This window comes from Oreochromis aureus, linkage group 14, assembly GCF_013358895.1.
Source record: "Oreochromis aureus strain Israel breed Guangdong linkage group 14, ZZ_aureus, whole genome shotgun sequence".
NCBI classification, from domain to species: Eukaryota; Metazoa; Chordata; class Actinopteri; order Cichliformes; family Cichlidae; genus Oreochromis; species Oreochromis aureus.
This window is the reverse complement of record NC_052955.1, coordinates 14,981,255-15,005,409: the sequence shown is the minus strand read 5'-3', so window position 1 is coordinate 15,005,409 and position 24,155 is coordinate 14,981,255. Positions and strand designations below refer to the sequence as shown.

Below are 24,155 nucleotides of genomic sequence, written 5' to 3'. Positions count from 1 at the left end.
ATTTGTAACAGAATTGTAACTTTCTCTGCTGCCTCATCTTATATATTTTGAATGTGAATTCACCTGTTAAAGAGTTTTCTCATTAAGAACCAGTGTAAGTCTATCATGTTCACTCCCATTTTGAGACTGATTGAGCCAGCAGTATTTAAGACCAGCAATCTCAGCCTTTGCCAAAACATCTGCTTACCCATTAGTTTCCTGGACAATCATTCAACCTTGCAATAGCCACACTCACCTGGACACTGATCTCCGTTGCTCTCCACCAGCTGGTAGCCATTCAGACTGTGCTCTCAGTCTGGCTTGCCTGTCTCCCTGCCTCCCTCCCTTGCTATTGCGAACCTCAGATAACTATTTTTCTGGACTCACCCAGGCCTCCTCTTCCCCCCTCCTGTTTGACTGCATCTGCAAAGCAATGTCTCTCCTCCACCAACTCTCGCACCACTATTCCCCTTGTCGAGCTTCACCACCCACGGCCCATGACCCTGACCATGCTAGTTTAATTTTCCCGTAGTTCATGTTCAAGGTTCACAATCCTCTCATAGTCCATGTTGATAATGTTTCATAGTTCGTGTTCATATCCTTTAACTCATCTAGCCTGACATTTCATAGTTATGCTATTTCACTCTTACCTTGTTTCTAGTTTAGCTCTTGTAATCATTGTTCTCACTTTGTCACTATAAATAAAGCTTTGCTCACATCATTCTGTGCATATCCGCCTTGAATCTGCTTTTGGATCCACTCCACGTTCTGGCTTCGGCCTTGACTGGGGTGCAGGGGAGGGGTGAAGCAGTGGAATCAGGGTGTGGTGGCAGGGAAGACTAACCTACCTACACAGCTGATAACCATCATCTAATCATGCCTCCCCTATTCGAGTAGGATGCCAGCACCTTGACGAGAAGCTGTGCTGAGCTGAGCCAGAGTGGAGGCAACTGGAGAGCTGCCCAAGCAGAAATCATGAAAACTGACAATAAACACTTACTTGTCTTGCAACACTGTGTGCATAGGTTACTTTTGTGTGACAAGAACAAATTTAAAAAATAATAATTCTGACAATATGGAAATTTGTAGTCCAAGAGAGTTAGATTTGACTTAATATTTTATTTTAACAAGTTCTTTTCACCATAAACCTTGCTTTACATGAATTATATTTTTGATGTGTATTTCATACATTTGTTGAACTATAAAAATGTTCATTAATCTCTTACATCTCTTAAAAAGAAATGAAATGAACAAAACACACACAAAAAACATAGTTCTTGTTATCTACTAATTCACTTTTACCATTTTCTAAGCCTGCCCTGCCCCTTTTTCCCAGATGGGTGGTGTGCAAGATTATCTAACACTGTATGCCAATAAAAAGGAATAGCAAAACAATAAAACCTGATTACTAGGCTCAGAAAATCAGAACGCTGCCATGTGGTTATTATTTCAAACCAATTTGCTCTTGCTCATTTTGCTATATTTCTACTTTTCTTATGCTTTATTATCTTCTGTATTTCCCTGCTCTTGTCAGTTACAAGGAAAATTTCATCTAAATGGGGTGCACAAGACTGGAGATGTAATTCTGGGTGGACTGTTTCCAGTCCATTTTTTTAGAAGTGTTCCTGACCTGTCTTTTATCTCAGACCCCCAACAGCCTACATGTCATGGGTAAGTATGACGGGGGGAAAAAATGAAGAAAAGAAGAAATTGTGGGAAATGAGTTCCATTGTATTTTATAACTAAAGTATTAATATCAATCATGCAAAAGAAGTTTCTTGAGAGTCTGCTGTTATTGTTTCATTAAAATGTCCTTTTAATTGTTTTCATTTAGTGTCTGTATTTTTTTGTTAATTAATTTTGCACTCTGTTTTCCAAGTATCTTGTTGTATTTTGCATTTTGTATCTTGTTGTATATTTATAATTAACTTTTTCTTTTTTTAGATTCTATGTACAAGGATTTAGGCTGGCACAAATCATGGCTTTTGCTATTGATGAAATCAACAGAAACTCTGAACTTTTACCTAATGTGACTTTAGGATACACTCTTTATGACAACTGTGCTGAACTTGGAATTGCATTCCAAGGAGCATTGTCATTAGTCAATGGTCAAGAGGAACAAATTATATTGGATGATGCATGTGCTGGAAATCCTCTAGTCCTAGGGATTGTGGGTGATTCTTCCTCCACACGTTCTATTGCCATCTCCAGCGTTTTAGGCTTGTACAGAGTACCTATGGTAAGTTTTCAGTTTAACCATACCATATTATTTTTGGTTGAATTAACTGTATATTTAATGACAAGAATAATGTACAAAATAAAGTATGCATTTTTCCACAGGTGAGTTATTTTGCCACATGTTCCTGTCTGACTGACCGTCAAAAGTATCCATCCTTCTTTAGGACAATACCAAGTGATGATTTCCAGGTAAACGCCACCAAAATTAAAGAAATGAAAAATAAAGAACTAAAGTATTTTTAAGGATATACCTGATGAATACCTGTTTTCCAACAGAATACATAATGATGTGCTGTAAAACTGATGAAAAGTAACTCTAATGAAAGATTTTTCTAGCCTATGCACCTCTGTTTTAATCTGTGTTCACTTAGGTGCGTGCTATGATTCAAATTCTAAAACATTTTGGCTGGACTTGGGCAGGTTTGCTCATCAGTGATGATGATTATGGACATAATGCAGCAAAATCCTTACAATCTGAGCTCAGTCGGTCTGGTGAAGGTTGCCTGGCGTACTTTGAGGTTTTGCCTCGGGACAAAGACACAGATGAAGTCAGGAGGATTGTGAATGTGATGAAAAAGTCCACAGCTCGAGTTGTCATTGTCTTTGCATATGAGAGTCGCATACTAAACCTTATGGACGAGGTCTGGCTTTACAAAAATTTTATTATTTGAATAACTAGTGTGTAAAACATTTTGTATGTTTGTGTGAATGGGTAAACACATTTAATCATGTGGAATTATTTTGCAAGAGCAGCAATTCAATGGCCTGATAATGTCCCTACAGTATTTGCTAGTTTCAATATTTGGTATATTACAATGCACAGGTAGTGAGGCAAAATGTAACAGGCCTACAGTGGATGGCCAGTGAAGCCTGGACAGCAGCTGCTGTGCTCCAAACACCTCACCTCATGCCATACCTGGGTGGTACACTGGGTATTGCCATTCGTCATGGGGAAATACCAGGGCTCAGGGAATTCCTGTTAAAAATACATCCCACTCTACATTACAACAATAGCTATGGAAATAGCATGGTGAGGTTTTTACCTTTACTATGGTATGTGCAAGAACTAGATATTATCATAATTCATATTTATAAAATCTACATATTTCAGGTGAATCAGTTTTGGGAATTCACATTTCAGTGCAAATTTTCACCAGTTCCATCAGGCTGGCTGGAAGATGGAGGTGCGCTATGCACTGGACAGGAAGATCTAGAAAAAGTAAACACTGAGTTCTTGGACATTTCCAGCCTTCGGCCTGAGTACAATGTGTACAAAGCTGTGTATGCTCTTGCACATTCTCTTGATAACATGCTGCGTTGCAAGCCAGGAAACGGGCCTTTCAGTGGGAACAGCTGTGCTGCTTTGCAGTCACTGGAGCCTTGGCAGGTGTGATATCAGTTTACAGTCCACCTAAGCAAACAAATTGTTTGCTTGTAATTACTTTCAGGGTGACATTCATCCTGTGGGATTAAGCACAATGCCATATGTTTTACTGTTAAACAGCTGGAAGGAGCTAAAAGGATTTTCTGTAGTCCTGATAGTGTAGTGTTTCGTATATTTAGATCAGAGAGATCATTGACCTTTTGTGATATAACTTGTTCATTTAATGAATTTCTATATTTAAAAGTAATAGGCATAATATTTTGTTTGACCTCTGAATACTATGCCAGTATTTCAACGTGAAAAATAATTTATTTCTTATGAATCCCTTCTTTAACAGCTTGTTTATTATATATACATATATACAGGTTATTAGTGACATACCTTGTATAATTAATTAATTTCTATATTTAAATATAATAGGTCCAATATTTTATGTTATTGTTTTAACAGCTTCTTTATTACTTGGAAATGGTGAACTTTACCACACCATTTGGTGATCAAGTGTCATTTGATGAGAATGGTGATGTGGTGCCAATTTATGATGTGATGAACTGGTTGTGGCTCCCTGATGGAAGCACTAAAGTTCAGAATGTGGGTGAGATTAAGGGGTCAGCTTTCAGAGGTGAAGAACTCATACTTGATGAAGACAAAATCTTCTGGAACTTTGATTCCAAAAAGGTTATACGTTTCTTAGACTTTTACATTTTGTTACACGTATAGCATATGTAATTCTGGCAAATAATGTTTAACTTTGTCCAATAGCCACCTCGATCAATATGTAGTGAGAGCTGTCCTCCTGGTACCCACATGGTGAGAAGGAAGGGGGAACCCAAATGCTGTTTTGACTGCATCCCTTGTTCTGAGGGAAAAATTACTAATAAAAGCAGTAGGTGTTTATCTTTCAACATGGCATATTTAATTTTTTCTTTGAAATATAATATGCATTTCACCATCTTCTTCTTTTTAAGACTCATTTGAGTGCACCAGTTGTCCAGAGGATTTTTGGTCAAACCCTCAGCGTGACCACTGTGTTCTCAAGAAGACAGAGTTCCTCTCCTACCATGAGCCTCTGGGCATTTGTTTGGCAGCAACCTCACTGCTGGGCACACTCATTTGTGCTGTTGTTCTAGGGATCTTTTTCTACCATCGCAGAACACCTATAATACGTGCCAACAATTCAGAACTTAGTTTCCAGCTATTGCTCTCACTCAAGTTGTGTCTCCTGTGTTCACTACTGTTCATTGGACGACCCAGGCTGTGGACATGCCAACTCAGACATGCAGCATTTGGGATCAGCTTTGTGCTTTGTGTCTCATGCATCCTGGTAAAAACCATGGTTGTTCTGGGTGTGTTCAAAGCCTCCAAACCAGGAGGGGGAACCAGTCTGAAATGGTTTGGTGTTACGCAGCAGAGAGGAACAGTTCTGTGCCTTACATCAATTCAAGCAGCCATCTGCACTACCTGGCTTGTTTCTTCCTCTCCAACTCCACATAAAAACACCCAATACCAAAATGATAAGATTGTTTATGAGTGTGCATTTGGATCAACTGTGGGTTTTGCAGTTTTATTGGGTTATATTGGCATTCTGGCTTTCCTCAGTTTTCTAATTGCATTCCTGGCAAGGAATCTCCCTGATAGTTTTAATGAGGCCAAGCTCATCACATTCAGCATGCTGATCTTTTGTGCTGTGTGGGTGGCCTTTGTTCCCGTTTATATAAGCTCACCAGGAAATTATGCAGATGCAGTGGAGGTATTTGCTATCCTGGCCTCAAGTTTTGGACTCTTGATCACACTGTTTGGACCCAAATGTTACATAATAATAATGAGACCAGAATTGAACACAAAAAAGGCTATAATGGGTCGTGGCAGTGAATCTTAAGTATTTTTCCACATAGACTAGAAAAGCAGCTTTAAAGTAAGTTAGAAAGGAGAGAGACTCCAGTAGTTGGGATACATTGAATGGGGTGCAGTAGGAAATTGTTTTCTCTTTTTTTCTTTGGGTGGTGTGTGTTTGCAATAATATTTGAATTTTTGATCATTGCAATTGAAACAATGGGCATTCAGCATCCGGCATTTAGATAAATTGTGGCAGCCTTTTTCTCTCTCTTTTTTTCAGTCTTGCTTTCTACTGGGGATGTTTGTTGGACAAAAGAACAATGTTCATGCAAAGATAATGAAAACATATGTCAGAATGAAACTAAACAGACTGATCAGGAATAATCACATTGTCAAACCACATTCATAGATAAAATATAAAATTTGTACAAAAAAATCCATAAACAAAAATAAATAATTCTTAAAAGAGACTCTTAATCACACTTTTTGGACCCAATTGTTACATAATCCTGATGAGACCAGAACTCAACACCAAAAAGGCAATAATGCTCCATGGGACTGAAACATAATATTCTTCCATATTTAGCAGAAAGGTGAATGCAGAAAAACAAATTAATATATATTATACATTTAACCAAATATATTGAACCTTTAAAAAATTCTTTCCATTCACACCATGAAAGTGAGAACATAGTAAAACAGTTAGGAGAACATATTAAAAACAGTTAGGTACTCTATTTAAATTCTACTACATTTTTTCCATGACTGTGTTAAAATGTAAAACATTTATACTTTTCCAATGCCAGTGTGTGGCTCACCATGATTAAATTTAGCCTTATACATAATACAGAATTACCTTCTCTAAATAAACAAACCTTTACATATGGATTCTTATTCTTCTTATTTGAAGTTTCCACAGTTGCCAGAAAGGGACAGATTTCTGGCCGATCTTAATGAGTGGTTGTTGCGCTCCATCTCTGAAATTGCTGCACAGAGAATGTAATGTCTATGATATGTGCTGAGGTTTGTGTCCTTGTCAGGATTAAGCCATCCTCATTTTCCAGGTTAGAAAAGGTGGAACAGAAGATATTCAAATACGTCCCTCCACAGCTGCTGATGAATTCTACAAATAACAAAGTTTGTTAAAAACACTTGCAGGTGAATCACCACTGATTTATCAGTGACATCCATTTCCTCAAAAATTACTGATAAGTTGATTACTGGAATATATAGTTTATAATTCCAACAATGTACTTTACAAAATTGAACTATACATGCCAGATGTGGTGTGACACTTGTGTGATTTTTAACAGGATCCTACAAAACTTTACAGTACTCATGCTAATTTACCAAACGTTTGATGACTAGGTGTGCAGTTCCTGATTTATGATTCAGGAATTTAAGTGATAAGAGGCCAAAAATGTGTGCATACGCTTATGAACTTAAATGAATAGTGTCTTGATGTATGAAACAACAGTCTGGCGAGGAAGGAGCAGCTAGCAGGTCCAACGAGCGTGTGGTGTGGAGGTTTGCCGCATAACTCGAAGCCAGTCAGTTAAATTAAACAACAGACCTTTATTCGTTGTCAGCAACATAAGGCCATACAAGCCAGGTCTCCATGGCTCTACTCTGTCTGTACATACATGTGCGGGGATCGGTAGTCGCCGGCGCCAGCCCGTTACAACGGTAAGGTTTCTCCTGAGAACATAACACGAGCAGCATGTAGTGGCTGCTACGCTATACTCACACACCCACTAGGAGACTCCCCCAACTACTACAATAGTAGGGCACCCCCCCCAGTGGTGCTATAACACAATAAGGGTTGTTACAGCTTGATCATCCATGTAACGAAATCTTAAGATTCTGTTCATTCAGACATACCTTTTTAGTGGGAGAAACATCCAAAAAACAATCAAAATAAATCAAAAATAAATCAGTAATATCACTGCCCTCTGCTAAGACTGGAGATAATATAAGGAATGAGAGAACTGACAGCTATTATTTTAATCACTCTGTCTCAGTTCTTTTAACTCTAGGTATCAGAAAGTAATGTGGTAACATCTGGACTGACCTGTTTACTGTCAGCATTTTAATCATGAGTTTAACGACTGTAGGGTGCAGCCATTGCTCTAACACTATAAATGTAACAGGGCTGGTTCTAATAGTCTGCTTCAAGCTTTATTTTTGAAGAGCACAGTAGGTTACAAAAACATACCTAGCTTTTACTACTGCAACGTAAAGTTTTCATAAGCTAAGATGATCTTAAAATAACGGGGCTACATGCGGTGATGCTAGTGTTAGCCATGTTAGCCACCTTCAACAGGTAGTCAGACTGAGTCCACAGGCGCACACTCGGAGGTTCAGTTTTGTTTCACTGCAGGGTCCCTTCATTGTGGATCTTCATCATTCTGGATCTGCCTGCATTGTGACCCCTGGACTCCGTGAGCGTGAGTGTGAGTGATTTTCGTCTCCCCACTCCAGAAGTGTTTTCAGGGGATGTGGGGAAGTATGCAGGGTTTCTTACACAGTGCTTGCTTCAGTTTCGCCAGCAGCTGCATGTTTTTGTAATGATGGGATTAAGATTTCGTATTTTGTCCAGCTACTGCGGGATTGTGCTCTGGCTGTGCGCTAATCCTGAAAGTACCTATGACGATTTTTTGTCTCAGTTTCGGAGTGTTTTTGATAAGGGTTCTACTGCAGCGGCAGCCGGACCCCACCTAATGAACTTGAAGCAAGGTAAGCGGAGCATGGCTGATTTCTCTGTTGACTTTTGGACACTGGCGACACAGACAGGGTGGGGGCAAAAGGCATTAAAGAGTGCACTGCTAAACAATGTGAGTGAGGAGGTAAAGGATGAACTGATGATACGTGAATTGCCTTCCTCTTTAGATGTGATCATGTCATTGTGAATCTGGATAGATGATCGCCTGCTGGCTTGCGAAACTTACCGTCCAGAATGTCACCCATTCTCTGCAAGCACTGGTAGATTCAGGCGCTGAGCAAAGTTTCATCGACGCAGCGTTTGCAAAAAGGTTAAACATCACACTCGACACTTTGCCTAATCCACTCGCTGTTACAGCATTATTTGGGCAATGTCTGTCAGACATAAACCAAATCACCAAACCTCTGTCTCTCACTCTCTCGTGCAACCACTCTGAGCGCATCAAGTTTTTCGTTTTTCAAGCGCCTCACGCCCCTTGTATTAGGGTATCCATGGTTGTCCCAACACAATCCTTCCATTGATTGGAGAAAAGAGAGCGTAACCGGGTGGAGTGTGGACTGCCATATGAATTGCCTTCGGCCGCAGGTCCTTCGTCCGCAGGTCCTTCATCCGCAGGTCCTCCGCCCATGCCACAAAGGTCTGTTCAGCCAGCCGAACCCCTGGATTTGACCTCTGTCCCTCCTGCGTATCATGATTTGGCTGAAGTGCAAGGACAGGGCACGTTCACTTCCCCCTCTGCGCGATTGACCTCCTCCCTGGGGCCCCACTTCCATCTGGTGAGAATTTGTGAGGGGGATGAGTGAAAAATGGCTTTCAACATTCACCCGGGTCATTTTGAGTACCTAGTTATGCCGTTCACCCTGACCAATGCCCCGGCCATTTTCCAAGCCCTGGTAAATGATATGCTCAGGGACTTCATTAATCAATGTGGTTTTGTCTACTTAGATGACATTCTCATCTTCTCCAAAACGAAAGCAGAACATGAGGTCCATGTCAGACAATTCCTTCAGCACCTACTGGAAAATAGGCTCTTTGTGAAGGGGAGAAATGTGAATTCCACATGAATTCAGTGGTGTTCCTGGGCTACATCATCACTCGAGATAATCTACAGCCTGACCCAGCAAAGGTTCCAGCAGTGCTGGACACTCCAAAACCACCCGACCGTCGGCAGCTTCAGCACTTTCTTGGGTTTGCTCACTTTTACAGATGGTTCATCAGAGATTTCAGTAAAATCACTTTGCCTCTCACCAGGTTAACATCACCCAAGGTGTCATTTCAGTGGGACCAGCCGGCTCAAGAAGCCTTCACCCGTCTCAAGGAGCGGTTTGCCACTGCACCCATCCTTCGCCAGCCAGACCTCACTCAACAGTTCATGGTGGAGGTGGACGTGTCAGAATCAGGAGTCGGAGCAGTACTTTCTCAACGATTCGAAGGTAAGCTCCACCCCTGTGCCTTTTTCTCCCGTCGTCTCTCCCCAGCTGAGAAGAATTATGACATCGGAGATCGCGAACTGCAATGCTCCCGTAATGTTAAACCAGACGCTCTGTCCCAGCGTGACATTCCATGTTCCAATTGCCAGTCTTGGTAGCCGGGGACCTCCACTCCTGGCCGCCACCCGGCTCACAATGCACCCGACCCCTACGGTGCCTCTTGCAGGTGGTGGGCCTGCAGGAAGATGGGCCCATGTCCCTTTTTCGGGCTGTGCCTGGCCGGGCCCCATGGACTATCCCGGGCAGGCTGAACTGTTCCCTCAATGGTCTTGTCATAGGGGTCTAGTTCCTGCCCCAAGTGGAGGAGTTTAAGTATCTTGGGGTCTTGTTCACGAGTGATGGGAGAAGGGAGTGGGAGATCGACAGATGTATTGGTGTACTGGTATGTTGTGGTGAAGAGAGAGCTGAGTGTAAAAGTGAAGCTCTCAATTTACTGGTCGATCTACGTCCCAACCTTTACCTATGGTCACGAGCTGTGGGTAGTGACCGAAAGAACGAGATCGAAGATACAAGCAGCAGAGATGGGCTTCCTCCGAAGGGTGGCTGGCCTCTCCCTTAGAGATGGTGTGAGAAGTTCGACCATTCGGGAGGGGCTCAGAGTAGAGCCGCTGCTCCTCCGCATCGAAAGGAGCCATTTGAGGTGGTTCGGGCATCTGACAAGGATGCCTCCTGGGCGCCTCTTGGGTGAAGTGCTCCAGGCATGCCCCACTGGGAGGAGGCACCGGGGCAGAACCAGGACACACTCGAGAGATATATCTCTCGGCTGGCCTGGGAATGCCTGGGTGTTCCCCCGGACAAGCTGGAGGAGGTGGCTGCAGAGAGGGAGTTCTGGGCTTCTCTGTTTGGGATGCTGCCCCCGCGACCCGGCCCCGGATAAGCAGAAGAACATACCTGCTTTCTGCATGATCGGATCCTTTACATGGGAGATCGAAGAGCTCATCCAGGAACAGGCCCCCCTGATCGACTCTTCGTCCCAGCAGCTGTCCGATCCCAAGTGCTCTAGTGGGTCCACACTGCCTGTTTTTCCTGTCATCCTGGAGTTAACCGCACCATATCGTTCCTGCAAGGGTAATTCTGCCTGCCCACCCTCATCAAGGACTCAAGTGAGTATGTAACCGCCTGCACTACTTGTGCCCAAAATAAGCACTCTAATCAACCCCCGTCTGGTTGTCTACAGCCGCTTCCCACGCCTGGCCTACCTGGGTCTCACATTTCTCTGGATTTCATCACTGGACTGCCGCCATCTGCAGGTAACACCACAATATTAACCATTGTTGATCGCTTCTCCAAAGCTGCCCATTTCGTAGCGTTCCCAAAGCTCCCTACGGCCCTGGAGACGGCCCAACTACTCACCACATGTTTTTCGGCTTCAGGGCATTCCTGTGGACATTGTCTCGGATCGGGGTCCTCAGTTCACGTTGCGGGTGTGGAAGGAGTTTTGCTCTGCCAGAGGTGCCAAGGTCAGCCTCTCCTCCGGCTTCCACCCACAAAGTAACCGCTAAACGGAGCACATTAACCAAGAGTTGGAGGCTGCCCTCTGCTGCGTTGCCTCTCATAATCAGGCCATCTGGAGCGAACACCTGCCATGGATCGAGTATGCTCACAACAGTCAAACGTCCTCTGCTACTGGTGTATTGCCCTTTGAAGCATCTTTAGGATACCAACCACCTCTGTTTCCCATGGTTGAAGGTGAGCATGCTGTCCCATCTGTCCAACATCATCTCCACAGGTGCCGTCGAGCCTGGCGAGCTACTCGAGTGGTGTTACTCCGGACCAAGGACCATAATAAAGCACTCACAGATTGCCACCAGACAGCCGCCCCTGAGTATGTGGTGGGGCAGAAGATATGGCTCTCCACTCGATTCGTGCCCTTACGGGCCTAATCTAAGAGACTCTCTCCCAACTTTATTGACTCATTTGAAATCAGTGCTATAATCAACCCTCCCTCCGTCCGACTGAAACTGCCACACAATATGCGTATTTAAGATGTGTTCCATGTCTCTCAGGTCAAGCCAGTGCTCTCCAGCCCGTTGTGCCCTCCTTCCAGGCCCCCGCTGCCCCCCCGGCTCGTGGATGGCCAGCTGGTTTACAACATCACCTGCATCATGGACTCCCGACGCCAGGGTAGGGGATTTCAGTACCTGGTTGATTAGGAGGGCTACGGGCTAGAGGAATGTTCCTGGGTGCCCCGGTCGGCTATCATGGATAAGGGAATGCTCCGGGAGTTCCACCGCCAGCACCCCCAGGTAAGCCCGGTGGGTCGCCGGGGGGGGACTGTCATGGTCCCTGTGTCTGACCGGCCAGCCCAGTGTGGCTACAAATGTTTTTGTTTTTGTTCTGTCTTTTCTCTCGCCTTGCTCTCTCTCTCCTGTTTCTCTGCCTGGGCGGAGCTCAGATTGGGTTCCCGCCCTTGGCCCACGCACCTGCAGCTGATCAGCAGCCTCCCCTCCACCTGCAAAAGTAATATTAATGCAAATAGTTTTTTCTCCCAGGACTGCTGCTTGGGGCTCGCTCTGACTCTGCTCTCCCTTGTTTCAGTGACTCCGTGAGCGAAGCTCTGTAACCCTCCTCCTACCCCGCAGCTTATGGTGCCTGCTCTGGAAAATTCCCAGTGTGTAGTACTTTTCCTGAACAGTACAGGATAAGTACTACACTGGGAATTTTCCAGTACTACTTATACTGGAAAATTCCCCAGCCTTCTGAAGTGACTCTCTGTTTTTGGACTCCGATACCACACACGTAGTGTGACTCTTGTCTCATGATGTTTCGTGACTATCGAGTGAATTACTGAGATTGCCCTAATATGTTTAGTGCTTCATAGTTTAGCTCTTGTTCATAGTGTCCAATAGCAAGTTCTAGTACTGAATCTAGTTACTCTGAGTTTCTTTCTTGCCATAGTTAATTCTCAGCCCCTGACTTTGTAGCATTGCGTTAGTGTATGAGTTTGAGCAACTCCTTTAGTCATGTTTTGTGATTTTGCATTTTACAATTTTTTCCTTGTGTGTTATCTTTGCATGCCAAAAATCTTGTTTTACACTGTTCCTCCAAGCCTCCGTGTGGTGTGTGCATCCTAATCCTTGAGTTGGCTGCCCGGCCGTGACACATCTATTGGCATCGATGGTACAGCACTCGCCTGGTTTACCTCGTATCTCTCTGTCCATTCAGTTTGCTCAATTACGCACTCACAGATCACTATCTGCTCCAGTAAATTCCGGTGCACCCCAGGGCTCTGTCCTGGGTCCTTTACTTTTTATTATCTATCTCCTACCCCTAGGTAATATACTCAAGAAATATAACATCCAATTTCCCTGCTATGCAGATGACACCCAGCTCTACTTATCTTCCAAACCTACAGCTACTATCCCACCCACATCTATTTCTGATTGTTTAAGTGAAATCAAGGTCTGGTTTACTCACAACTTTCTTAAACTTAATGGCAATAAAACAGAATTTATTCTAATGGGCACCAAATCAAAACTGACTAAAGTTCCAACCAGAAGTCTTTCATTATCCATTGAAAACTCTGTTGTCACACCTTCCCCTCAAGTTCTGAGTCTTGGTGTCATCCTTGACAGTACTCTTTCTTTCACGGCACATATAAATAATCTCAGTCAGTCTTCCTATTTTCATTTTCGTAATATTAACTGCCTTCGTCCTTCGCTCTCTCCAAACAGTACCACCATTCTTGTCAATGCTCTTGTCATATGTTGTTTAGATTACTGTAATTCTCTTCTCTGTGGTCTACTTCATAAATCTCTCCATAAATTGAACATACAACACCTGTTCTTAAACAGCTCCACTGGCTTCCAGTTCACCTCCGTTTCAATTTCATGATCCTGCTTCTTACTTTCAAAGCTCTTCGTGACCTTGCTCCCCCACATATATCTGATCTTCTCCATATGTACTTACCCCCTCGTACACTCCGCTTCTTCAACTTCCCTTCTGTCTGTTCAAACTGCTCGCTTGACTTCCATGGGACGCAGAGTCTTTGGTTGTTCTTCCCCAAGACTTTGGAATGCACTTCCACCAGATCTTCGGACTACAAACTCTCTCACCACTTTTAAATCGCGTGTTAAAACCCATCTATTCAAAATTACATACCCTTCATTATGATTCTGTCTTAACCTATTTTTACCTCGTTTAGCTTTTATACTTGCCTTTACACTTTAATGCCTGTTCTTTTTATTTACCTTATGTTTTTATGTATTTATTTATTTTTATGCTATTGTTAGGTGACCTTGAGGGTCTATAATGGGCCCTATTAATAAAATGTATTATTATTATTATTTTTATTAAAAAAAACAAAAAAATATTCTGATGATGACAATTTTACAGTCAAAAACTATTGAAATTTGGACCGTTTAAAAAAAAAAAAAAAAAACATTGCCTTTTGAGATATTTACCATGAACATTGCTAAATATGAATTATAGTTTGATATTATGGCATATTGGGAGCTGCTAGTGTAATCTCGTGACTTGGAAGAGAACTGCAGGCTCAACCTCTGTGTGGGTCTTTTGTTGTAAAATTCCCAGCTCACCGCAATACATATTGCTCCTGGTGTGTTGGTTGAACAAACACAACATTCATTATTCTGTTACACAATTGAAAAACTGTCATGATCCGGAGTCCGTGACTCCGTGTTTATGTTTTAGTTTATTATTATTCTGTGGTTTTGGTTATCTTGGGTGTTTGTACTCTTCTGTTTCATGGTTCATGTTCCTATGTTCTGTGTCCCCCAGTCTGTGTTAAGTTGGTGTGTGTTGTGTCATTACGTGTATGTGTTTCCTGTTTTACTTTGAAGGTCCGTGTCTGTTTTCAGTGTGTTCAGTTTACTTTTTCCCTGTCTCGTCGGGTCTGATTACTTCCAGCTGTGCCCTCCTTTTGTGTCTCATTCCCTCGTTATCCTTCTGTGTATTTTAACCTCGTGTCTGCCTCTGTTAGTTGCTGGTTCGTCTGCGTTGTTACCCTCCATGTTCTCGTGTGTTCTCCCTGCATCTCCGTTTCATGTTTCAGGTTTGTTTTTGCTTAGCTTTTCCCAGTTTAGTTTACTCTTAGGTTTTGGTTTTTTGTCCACCTTATCTCCGTTTGTGTCACTCTTTGGTTAATAAAGCTCGCTCACCACTTAGCAGTCTGCATCTTGGGTCCATTTATATTTACACACGGCCTGCCTCGGCACCCCGTGACAGAACAAACCAGCCAGCATGGACCCAGCGGCTTGCAATCCGTCTGAGGAGGTTAAGGATGACATCATTTATAATGTGGAGAATCTTCTCAGTCTGTGGCTGGAACACCCCCCGGAAGAGCTTCGCCGCGCAGTGGAAAGCCGGCTACAACGGCTCTTTTCCGGCCTGCCATGGCTATTGGAGTCGCTTCCCCCGACCATGCAGGCCTTTCTCCACCTCACGCCACACCTTTTTTCCGCCACAACTACCTCGCTGCCCGACCCGCCGGATGTGGTTTTGCCCGGCCCGTCGGAGCCGTCTGCGGGGAAGAAACGGCGATCACGCCACCGGCGCGCCACCCCACAGCCGGACGAGCGGACTCCTAATTCGCCAGCTGTGGTGAGTGAGGACTCTTTTCCGTTTTCGGACTGTGTGACTGTTTATTCCGGGGCTGTGTTTTGTGTGGCAGATACTAATGTGAACAGCTATTCACCCGCTCAGCAGCTTCAAGCCCAGTTAGCTGCCCAGCAGCCACTGTCAGCTCAGTCTCCAGTGTCAGCTGCTCACACTTTGTCAGCTCAGTCTCCAGTGTCAGCTGCTCACACTTTGTCAGCTCAGTCTCCAGTGTCAGCTGCTCACACTTTGTCAGCTCAGTCTCCAGTGTCAGCTGCTCACTCTCTGTCAGCTCAGTCTCCAGTGCTCCCAGTTTCACCCGCAGCTCAGTCTCCAGTGCTCCCAGTTTCACCCGCAGCTCAGTCTCCAGTGCTCCCAGTTTCACTCGCAGCTCAGTCTCCAGTGCTCCCAGTTTCACCCGCAGCTCAGTCTCCAGTGCTCCCAGTTTCACCCGCAGCTCAGTCTCCAGTGCTCCCAGTTTCACCCGCAGCTCAGTCTCCAGTGCTCCCAGTTTCACCCGCAGCTCAGTCTCCAGTGCTCCCAGTTTCACCCGCAGCTCAGTCTCCAGTGCTCCCAGTTTCACCCGCAGCTCAGTCTCCAGTGCTCCCAGTTTCACCCGCAGCTCAGTCTCCAGTGCTCCCAGTTTCACCCGCAGCTCAGTCTCCAGTGCTCCCAGTTTCACCTGCAGCTCAGTCTCCAGTGCTCCCAGTTTCACCCGCAGCTCAGTCTCCAGTGCTCCCAGTTTCACCCGCAGCTCAGTCTCCAGTGCTCCCAGTTTCACCCGCAGCTCAGTCTCCAGTGCTCCCAGTTTCACCCGCAGCTCAGTCTCCAGTGCTCCCAGTTTCACCCGCAGCTCAGGCCCCTGTGCCGCCTGTAGTTCAGGCCCCTGTGCCGCCTGTAGTTTAGGCCCCTGTGCCGCCTGTAGTTCAGGCTCCAGTGCCACTTTCAGTTCAGGCTCCAGTGCCACTTTCAGTTCAGGCTCCAGTGCCACTTTCAGTTCAGGCTCCAGTGACTTTTTCAGTTCAGGCTCCAGTGCCCCTTTCAGTTCAGGCTCCAGTGCCCCCCGTAGCTCCAGTGCCCCCCGTAGCTCCAGTGCCCCCCGTAGCTCCAGTGCCCCCCGTAGCTCCAGTGCCCCCCGTAGCTCCAGTGCCCCCCGTAGCTCCAGTGTCCCCCGTAGCTCCGTCGCTCATTCCGTCACCAGTCTCACACACTCACTTTATGCAGGGAGAAAGTCTAAGTTCCACCCAGGGAGATTCTTGCGCTTTAGCTGCTTCAGGCGAAGTAATGCACTCCAGGGCCTCCCCAGAAGCTAGGTTTCACCCCCCAGCTGTTTCTGGACCCCTGAAGATTAAGCAGCCCTCAGAGAACTCCTCCGTGTCAGTGTTGCCTGGGCAAAGCCAGTGCTCAGTGCATTGCCAGCTGCCTTTATGTCGGCTAGTGGACTCTTTGCCTCGTGTCTCCGCTGGAGGGTCCGAAGGACCGCTCCGGCCTTTGCCTCGTGTCTCCGCTGGAGGGTCCGAAGGACCGCTCCGGCCTTTGTTTCCTGTCGTCGCTGGAGGGTCCGAAGGACCGCTCCGGCCTTTGCCTCGTGTCTCCGCTGGAGGGTCCGAAGGACCGCTCCGGCCTTTGCTTCCTGTCGTCGCTGGAGGATCCAAGGGATCCGTCCACCCTGCAGCGCCTCCGTCTCGGGCTTCCACGCCGTCGCCTGCAGCGCCTCCGTCTCGGGCTTCCACGCCGTCGCCTGCAGCGCCTCCGTCTCGGGCTTCCACGCCGTCGCCTGCAGCGCCTCCGTCTCGACCATCCACGTCATCGCCTGCAGCGCCTCCGTCTCCGGCTTCCACGCCGCCGCCTGCAGCGCCTCCGTCTCCGGCTTCCACGCCACCGCCTGCAGCGCCTCCGTCTCCGGCTTCCACGCCGCCGCCGCCTGCAGCGCCTCCGTCTCCGGCTTCCACGCCGCCGCCGCCTGCAGCGCCTCCGTCTCCGGCTTCCACGCCGCCGCCGCCTGCAGCGCCTCCGTCTCCGGCTTCCACGCCGCCGCCGCCTGCAGCGCCTCCGTCTCCGGCTTCACGCCGCCGCCGCCTGCAGCGCCTCCGTCTCCGGCTTCCACGCCGCCGCCAGCTGCAGCGCCTCCGTCTCCGGCTTCCACGCCGCCGCCAGCTGCAGCGCCTCCGTCTCCGGCTTCCACGCCGCCGCCAGCTGCAGCGCCTCCGTCTCCGGCTTCCACGCCGCCGCCAGCTGCGCTTCCGTCTCCGGCTTCCACGCCGTCACCTGCAGCCGCTTCTTCCACGCCAGCTGCAGCCGCTTCTTCCACGCCAGCTGCAGCCGCTTCTTCCACGCCAGCTGCAGCCGCTTCATCCACGCCAGCTGCAGCCGCATCATCCACGCCAGCTGCAGCCGCATCATCCACACCAGCTGCAGCCGCATCATCCACGCCAGCTGCAGCTGCAGCTTCTGCTTCTGCGTCGTCTGGCCCAGCCTCGTCTGGCCCAGCCTCCGTGCCTTCAGCCTCGTCTGGCCCAGCCTCCGTGTCTTCGCCTTCAGCGTCGCCTGGTCCTGCCCAGTCTGGGTCTGCAGCTAACTGGCCACTTTCCAGGCCACTGGCCAGGCGCCATCGCCGTCGTGGGCGGCCCCCGGACCACCTTTGCCTGAATTGCCGCCGTTGCCTTCCGCACAGCCGGCCCCCGGACGCCCTTTGCCTGAGTCGCCGCCGTTGCCTTCCGCACGGCCGGCCCCCTGAACTGTGTCCACGTCGCCACCGCTGCCGTCCCCACGGCCGACCCCCTGAACTGTGCCCACATCGGCGCCGCGCCCTTCCGCACGGCCGGCCCCCGGGGCCGGCCCCCTGAACTGTTCTGCTTTGGACTTTGTGTTCTTGTGCTCGGGTGTGTTTCTTTTCTTTGGGTTTCGGACTCGTGTTTTGTTTTTGTTTTTTGGCTTTCTGGTGCTCCTGTTTTGTTTTGCCTCGGGCCCTCCGTCCTGGACCCCCTCCGCCCACCCTGGTCGGGTTGTTTTCTGTTTTTCTGGTTGTTTTGTTTCTTGTTGGGCTGTCTGGAGCCAGCCTTTGAGGGGGGGTCCTGTCATGATCCGAAGTCCGTGACTCCGTGTTTATGTTTTAGTTTATTATTATTCTGTGGTTTTGGTTATCTTGGGTGTTTGTACTCTTAAGTTGGTGTGTGTTGTGTCATTACGTGTATGTGTTTCCTGTTTTACTTTGAAGGTCCGTGTCTGTTTTCAGTGTGTTCAGTTTACTTTTCCCCTGTCTCGTCGGGTCTGATTACTTCCAGCTGTGCCCTCCTTTTGTGTCTCATTCCCTCGTTATCCTTCTGTGTATTTTAACCTCGTGTCTGCCTCTGTTAGTTGCTGGTTCGTCTGCGTTGTTACCCTCCATGTTCTCGTGTGTTCTCCCTGCATCTCCGTTTCATGTATCAGGTTTGTTTTTGCTTAGCTTTTCCCAGTTTAGTTTACTCTTAGGTTTTGGTTTTTTGTCCACCTTATCTCCGTTTGTGTCACTCTTTGGTTAATAAAGCTCGCTCACCACTTAGCAGTCTGCATCTTGGGTCCATTTATATTTACACACGGCCTACCTCGGCACCCCGTGACAAAAACAGAATAATATTTAACAAAAATGAAAACAGAGACAAAAAAATTTACTTTTTGTGAGCTTGAGGTCATCTTGATATGTAATACACTCAAATCTGCCTAATCTTACCTAAATCTGCCTGGATACAAAAGTAATATCTGATCAGTGTTTAGGCCCTGCCCTTTCTTCTTGTTTTTCACTGAAGGGCGGTGTGCAGGATTCATCAACACAGCATGTCAATAAAAGGCAATGGCAATGCAATAAAATGGAATGACTAAGGTCAGAAAATCTGAAAGCTGTCATGAGCTCATTTTTACCAAGCTATTTGCTCTTGTTCATTTTACTGTATTCCTACTTTTGTTATGCTATGTCCTCTTCTGTGTTTACCTCCTCATGTCAGCTACAGGGGCAATTTCATCTAAACATAATGCACAAGACTGGAGATGTCATCCTGGGGGGATTGTTTCCAGTCCACTTTTTCTCAAGTGTTCCTGACCTGTCTTTTGCCTCAGAGCCACAACAGCCTTCTTGCCATGGGTAAGTATGACATGGTGAAATAGGGAAGTAAAACAAGGTAAATATGACAGGGAAACAACAAAAAAAGAGAGAACAGGGACAAACCTAATGCTAATTTAAATATAAATGTTATGTCTAACGTAAATCTACTTTGTTTTCTTTACCGAAGCTCAGAGTAACGCATATTGAATGAAGCTTCTTCTTGATTATTTTTTAGTTAAAATATCCCTTTAATTGTTGTTACTCATACAAACAATTAAGGAAACTGAATATCTTTGCAACATGTTTTCTAATTATCCTGATGTATTTTTCAAATCAAAATGTTTTTTGTTAGTTTCTATGTTCAGGGGTTTAGGCAAGCACAAACCATGGCTTTTGCTATTGATGAGATCAACAACAACTCCAGCTTGTTACCTAATGTGACTGTGGGATACACTCTTTATGACAACTGTGCTGAACTTGGAATTGGATTCCGAGGAGCATTGTCATTAGCCAGTGGTCAAGAGGAACAAATTATATTACATAATACATGTGTTGGAAAACCTCCAGTTCTAGCGATCGTGGGTGAAACTTCCTCTACACGTTCTATTGCCATCTCCAGCATCTTAGGTTTGTACAGAGTACCCATGGTAAGTTTTCAGTTTAACCATCAAATATTATTTATGGTTATATTGATTTAACTGTAAATTTAATGTCAAAAAAAATGTACGATATATATTGTCTGTGGTTTTCACAGGTGAGTTATTTTGCCACATGTTCCTGTTTGAGTGACCGTCAAAAGTATCCATCCTTCTTTAGGACGATCCCAAGTGATGCTTTCCAGGTTAAAAATCAATCAGGACAAGTACAAAAAGTCAATACCAGCTGATGAGCAGCACTCATGTTTTAATCTGTATTCACTTAGGTACGTGCTATGATTCAGATCCTAAAACATTTTGGCTGGACTTGGGCAGGTTTGCTCATCACTGACGATGATTATGGACTTCATGCAGCCAGATCCTTACAATCCGAGCTCAGTTTGTCTGGTGAAGGTTGCCTTGCCTACGTTGAAGTTTTACCCTGGGACAAAGACACTGATGAACTCAGGAGGATTGTGGATGTGATGAAACAATCAACAGCTCGAGTGGTCATTGCCTTTGTACATTTGAGTCACATGATAAACCTTATGGAGGAGGTGCAGTTTTAAAAGAATTTGATTGTTTCTTGGTATAAAAATCTGCATCTCTACACTGTGTAAAAGATGTATTACATTTTTATTTGAATGAATACAGAACACAAATGATATAGAATAAGTTTTAACATAAGGAAATACTTCAGTCATATGTTAATGTCACCAAAGTATTTGTGAAATGATCACTTTTTACATTTGGTAAAATATAATGCACAGGTAGCCAAGCAGAATGTAACAGGCCTACAGTGGTTGGCCAGTGAAGGCTGGACAGCAACAGGTGCTGTGCTCCAAACACCTAAGTTCATGCCATACCTGGGTGGTACACTGGGTATTGCTATTCGCCGAGGAGAAATACCAGGGCTCAGGGAATTCCTATTACAAATACGTCCTGACCTACATCACAATAATAACTATGGAAATAGCATGGTGAGAGTTTAAAATTTTACTATGGTAGTTTTTTGTTGTCAATATTAAAACAAAGCACAAAATAAAAATTCGGCAATAACATATTTCAGGTGAATCAGTTCTGGGAATTCACATTTCAGTGCAGATTTGCTCCAGCTCCAGCAGGCTGGCTGGAAGGTGGAGGTGCAATATGCACTGGAAAGGAAGATCTAGAAAATGTGAATACTAAGTTCTTGGATGTTTCCAACCTCCGGCCTGAGTACAATGTGTACAAAGCTGTTTATGCTCTGGCATATGCCCTTGATGACATGCTGCAGTGCAAGCCAAGAAGAGGGCCTTTCAGTGGGCACAGCTGTGCCACTTTGCAATCACTGGAGCCATGGCAGGTGTGATATTAGTTTATACTTCATCTATGAGTAAATCATTTGTTCTATAATTAATTTCAGAACAAGATGCACCCTGTAGGATAAAAAAAAAAAATCCAATAAGATTAAGTATAAAAAAGCTGAAGTGAACTAATTGGATTTTTCATATTGAGTGAAAGTAGTATTAATGTTATTTATATTAGAGCACATTAACTGATATGCATATATATGGCAATTAGAGATGTCCGTGTTTAACTTAGAATTGGATTTTAATGCATTTATATGTACAGGTATAACAAGTGCAAGATTTAATTTGCCTGTACTTTGAAATCTATTTCTTATATATTACTTTTCTAATTTATTAATTTATCATTTTTAACAGCTTCTTTATTACTTGGAAAGGGTAAATTTCTCCACTCCATTTGGTGATCAAGTGTCATTTGATGAAAATGGTGATGTGGTGCCAATTTATGATGTGATGAACTGGTTGTGGCTCCCTGATGGAAGCACTAAAGTTCAGAATGTGGGTGAAGTTAAGAGGTCAGCTTTCAAAGTTGAAGAAATCATACTTGATGAAGACAAAATCTTCTGGAACTTTGAATCTAAAAAGGTTATACATGGCTTGTCAGACTTCACCTTTTGTCACATGTACAGTGAATTTCATTCTAGTAGGTAATATTTAATTTTGTCCAACAGCCAGTTCGATCAGTATGCAGTGAGAGCTGTCCTCCTGGTACCCACATGGTAAGAAAGAAGGGGGAACCCAAATGTTGTTTTGACTGCATCCCTTGTTCTGAGGGAAAAATCACTAATAAGAGAAGTAAGTATTTATCTTTCAACATGCCATATTTAACTTAATTCATATTAACTATAATATGCATTTTACCATCCTCCCCTTTCTTCATCTTTTTCCTATTTATCAGACTCCTTGGAATGCACCAGTTGTCCAGAGGATTTTTGGTCAAACCCCCAACGTGACCACTGTGTTCCCAAGAAGACAGAGTTCCTCTCTTACTTTGAGCCTCTGGGTATTTGTTTGACAGCAGCCTCATTACTGGGCACATTTATATGTACTGTTGTTCTAGGGATCTTTATCTACCATCGCAGAACACCCATAGTACGTGCCAACAATTCAGAACTTAGTTTCCAGGTATTACTGTCACTCAAGTTATGTTTTCTGTGTTCACTGTTGTTCATCGGACGACCCAGGATGTGGACATGCCAACTCAGGCATGCAGCATTTGGGATAAGCTTTGTGCTTTGTGTCTCATGCATCCTGGTAAAAACCATGGTTGTTCTGGCTGTGTTCAAAGTCTCCAAGCCAGGAGGGGGAACCAGTCTGAAGTGGTTTGGTGCTATGCAGCAGAGAGGAACAGTTCTGTGCCTTACATCAATTCAAGCAGCCATTTGCACTGCCTGGCTTGTTTCTGCTTCTCCAACTCCACATAAAAACACCCAATACCAAAATGATAAGATTGTTTATGAATGTACAGTTGGGTCCACTGTTGGTTTTGCGGTGTTATTGGGTTATATTGGCATGTTGGCTGTCCTCAGTTTTCTAATTGCATTCCTAGTAAGGAATCTCCCTGATAGTTTTAATGAGGCCAAGCTCATCACATTCGGCATGCTGATCTTCTGTGCTGTGTGGGTGGCCTTTGTTCCTGTCTATATCAGCTCACCGGGAAATTATGCAGATGCAGTGGAGGTATTTGCCATCCTGGCCTCAAGTTTTGGACTCTTGATCACACTGTTTGGACCCAAATGTTACATAATCCTGTTGAGACCGGAGATCAACACAAAAAAGGCCGTAATGGGTCGTGGTGCTGAATTGTAAAAATTGATCCACATAAATTAAAATACATGCATGAAAATAAATACATATAAATTAATAGAGCATGAATATATAAATAATTAGATTCATGCAAGACTCATATTGCTCATACTTGTATATCTTGCCTTTCTAATGTCTGTGCCTCTCTGATGTGTATTCAGAAATATATTGGCCAGGGTTTATAATACTCTTATATGAATTTCAAAGTATCGGCAACAGAAATAGTTGATACAAAGAAGCTTTAATCCATTTTTCAAATAAATGAAGTTTATGCAAGATTGTTAGAATTTTAAACTGTATAACCAATACAAAAACTGCAGGTCACCTTCAGTGATCTGCAGTGAGTATATGGTTTTAGTGACTTTTAAATACAAGGATGTTTTATTTTTGAGCACTAATTTTGGATTACAAGCAACTGAGACATTTGGCTTTCACTATTACGCATTCATACATATCATAGCAGCTATTTTCTTTCTTGCTTTCTTGCTTGACCTGTTTGAATTCTGATTGATGGTACTGTGAAGATAGAGGAGGGTTTTTTTCACCAGGTGACAGGATGTTTAGAGGTTACAACAGTTATTTGGAAGAGCCTCAGGGCAGAATCTAGTGGCGTTTGAAGTTAAAGCATATTTTTTAAAGATTTGTTTATTGATTTTCCAAATGATTTAAACAAGGTAGACAGAGAACAAAATAAAATCAATAAATAAAATAAAATATGTAAAAATAAATGGAAAATTAAGTAGATAATAATAGTGTGCACTCACCAAGAATAGCCAGCTTGTGTATACACACATACTGATATACACACTCACTCATGGAAATACGGCCTTATATTATTAAAAAAATGCACATACAAAAAAACCCCATACAAACAAGGAAACAGACAGTGCTGAAAGAACACACTGTGAGACAATAGGTTTTAAATTGGTTTCCCCAGGGCTTCAGGCTAGAGTTTAGTCCAAAGATTCCAAGTCAGTGAGAGAGGGATCCGATAAAACGGCTGTAGCAATGAGCTGTGTCCTACTCCGTTGCAGTCAATCTAACATCTCCATCTCCTGTCCTACCATCTCCTGTCCTACCAT

The 24,155-nt window shown here is 44.7% G+C and overlaps 2 protein-coding genes across 2 annotated transcripts; both read left to right on the top strand.

The window, feature by feature from the left end:
- Positions 1-1,414: 1,414 nt before the first annotated feature.
- On the top strand, positions 1,415-5,480 carry LOC116334872 (extracellular calcium-sensing receptor-like). The gene is made up of 9 exons (XM_031758413.2): positions 1,415-1,650; positions 1,924-2,218; positions 2,320-2,406; positions 2,589-2,858; positions 3,041-3,247; positions 3,329-3,604; positions 4,052-4,279; positions 4,364-4,487; positions 4,570-5,480. The coding sequence occupies exons 1-9, from the start codon at positions 1,415-1,417 to the stop codon at positions 5,478-5,480; spliced, it is 2,634 nt and encodes an 877-aa protein (XP_031614273.2).
- A 13,034-nt stretch (positions 5,481-18,514) lies between these two features.
- LOC116328925 (extracellular calcium-sensing receptor-like) lies at positions 18,515-23,076 on the top strand. Its single transcript, XM_039622354.1, has 11 exons — positions 18,515-18,634; positions 18,991-19,064; positions 19,186-19,322; positions 19,636-19,930; positions 20,038-20,124; positions 20,206-20,475; positions 20,689-20,898; positions 20,988-21,263; positions 21,625-21,852; positions 21,939-22,062; positions 22,166-23,076. The coding sequence occupies exons 2-11, from the start codon at positions 19,056-19,058 to the stop codon at positions 23,074-23,076; spliced, it is 2,547 nt and encodes an 848-aa protein (XP_039478288.1). The 5' UTR covers positions 18,515-18,634; positions 18,991-19,055.
- The last annotated feature ends 1,079 nt before the right edge of the window (positions 23,077-24,155 follow it).

What these genes read in the sequence shown, in the direction of transcription:
- LOC116334872 (XM_031758413.2), top strand. Translation starts at nt 1,415, where the DNA reads ATGTGGTTATTATTTCAAACCAATTTGCTCTTGCTCATTTTGCTATAT. An exon ending in TACCAAGTGATGATTTCCAG is followed by an intron (nt 2,407 to 2,588) that starts GTAAACGCCACC and finishes GTGTTCACTTAG; the next exon opens with GTGCGTGCTATGATTCAAAT. An exon ending in AAAAATTACTAATAAAAGCA is followed by an intron (nt 4,488 to 4,569) that starts GTAGGTGTTTAT and finishes CTTCTTTTTAAG; the next exon opens with ACTCATTTGAGTGCACCAGT.
- LOC116328925 (XM_039622354.1), top strand. An exon ending in GTTTGTACAGAGTACCCATG is followed by an intron (nt 19,931 to 20,037) that starts GTAAGTTTTCAG and finishes TGGTTTTCACAG; the next exon opens with GTGAGTTATTTTGCCACATG. An exon ending in TCCCAAGTGATGCTTTCCAG is followed by an intron (nt 20,125 to 20,205) that starts GTTAAAAATCAA and finishes GTATTCACTTAG; the next exon opens with GTACGTGCTATGATTCAGAT.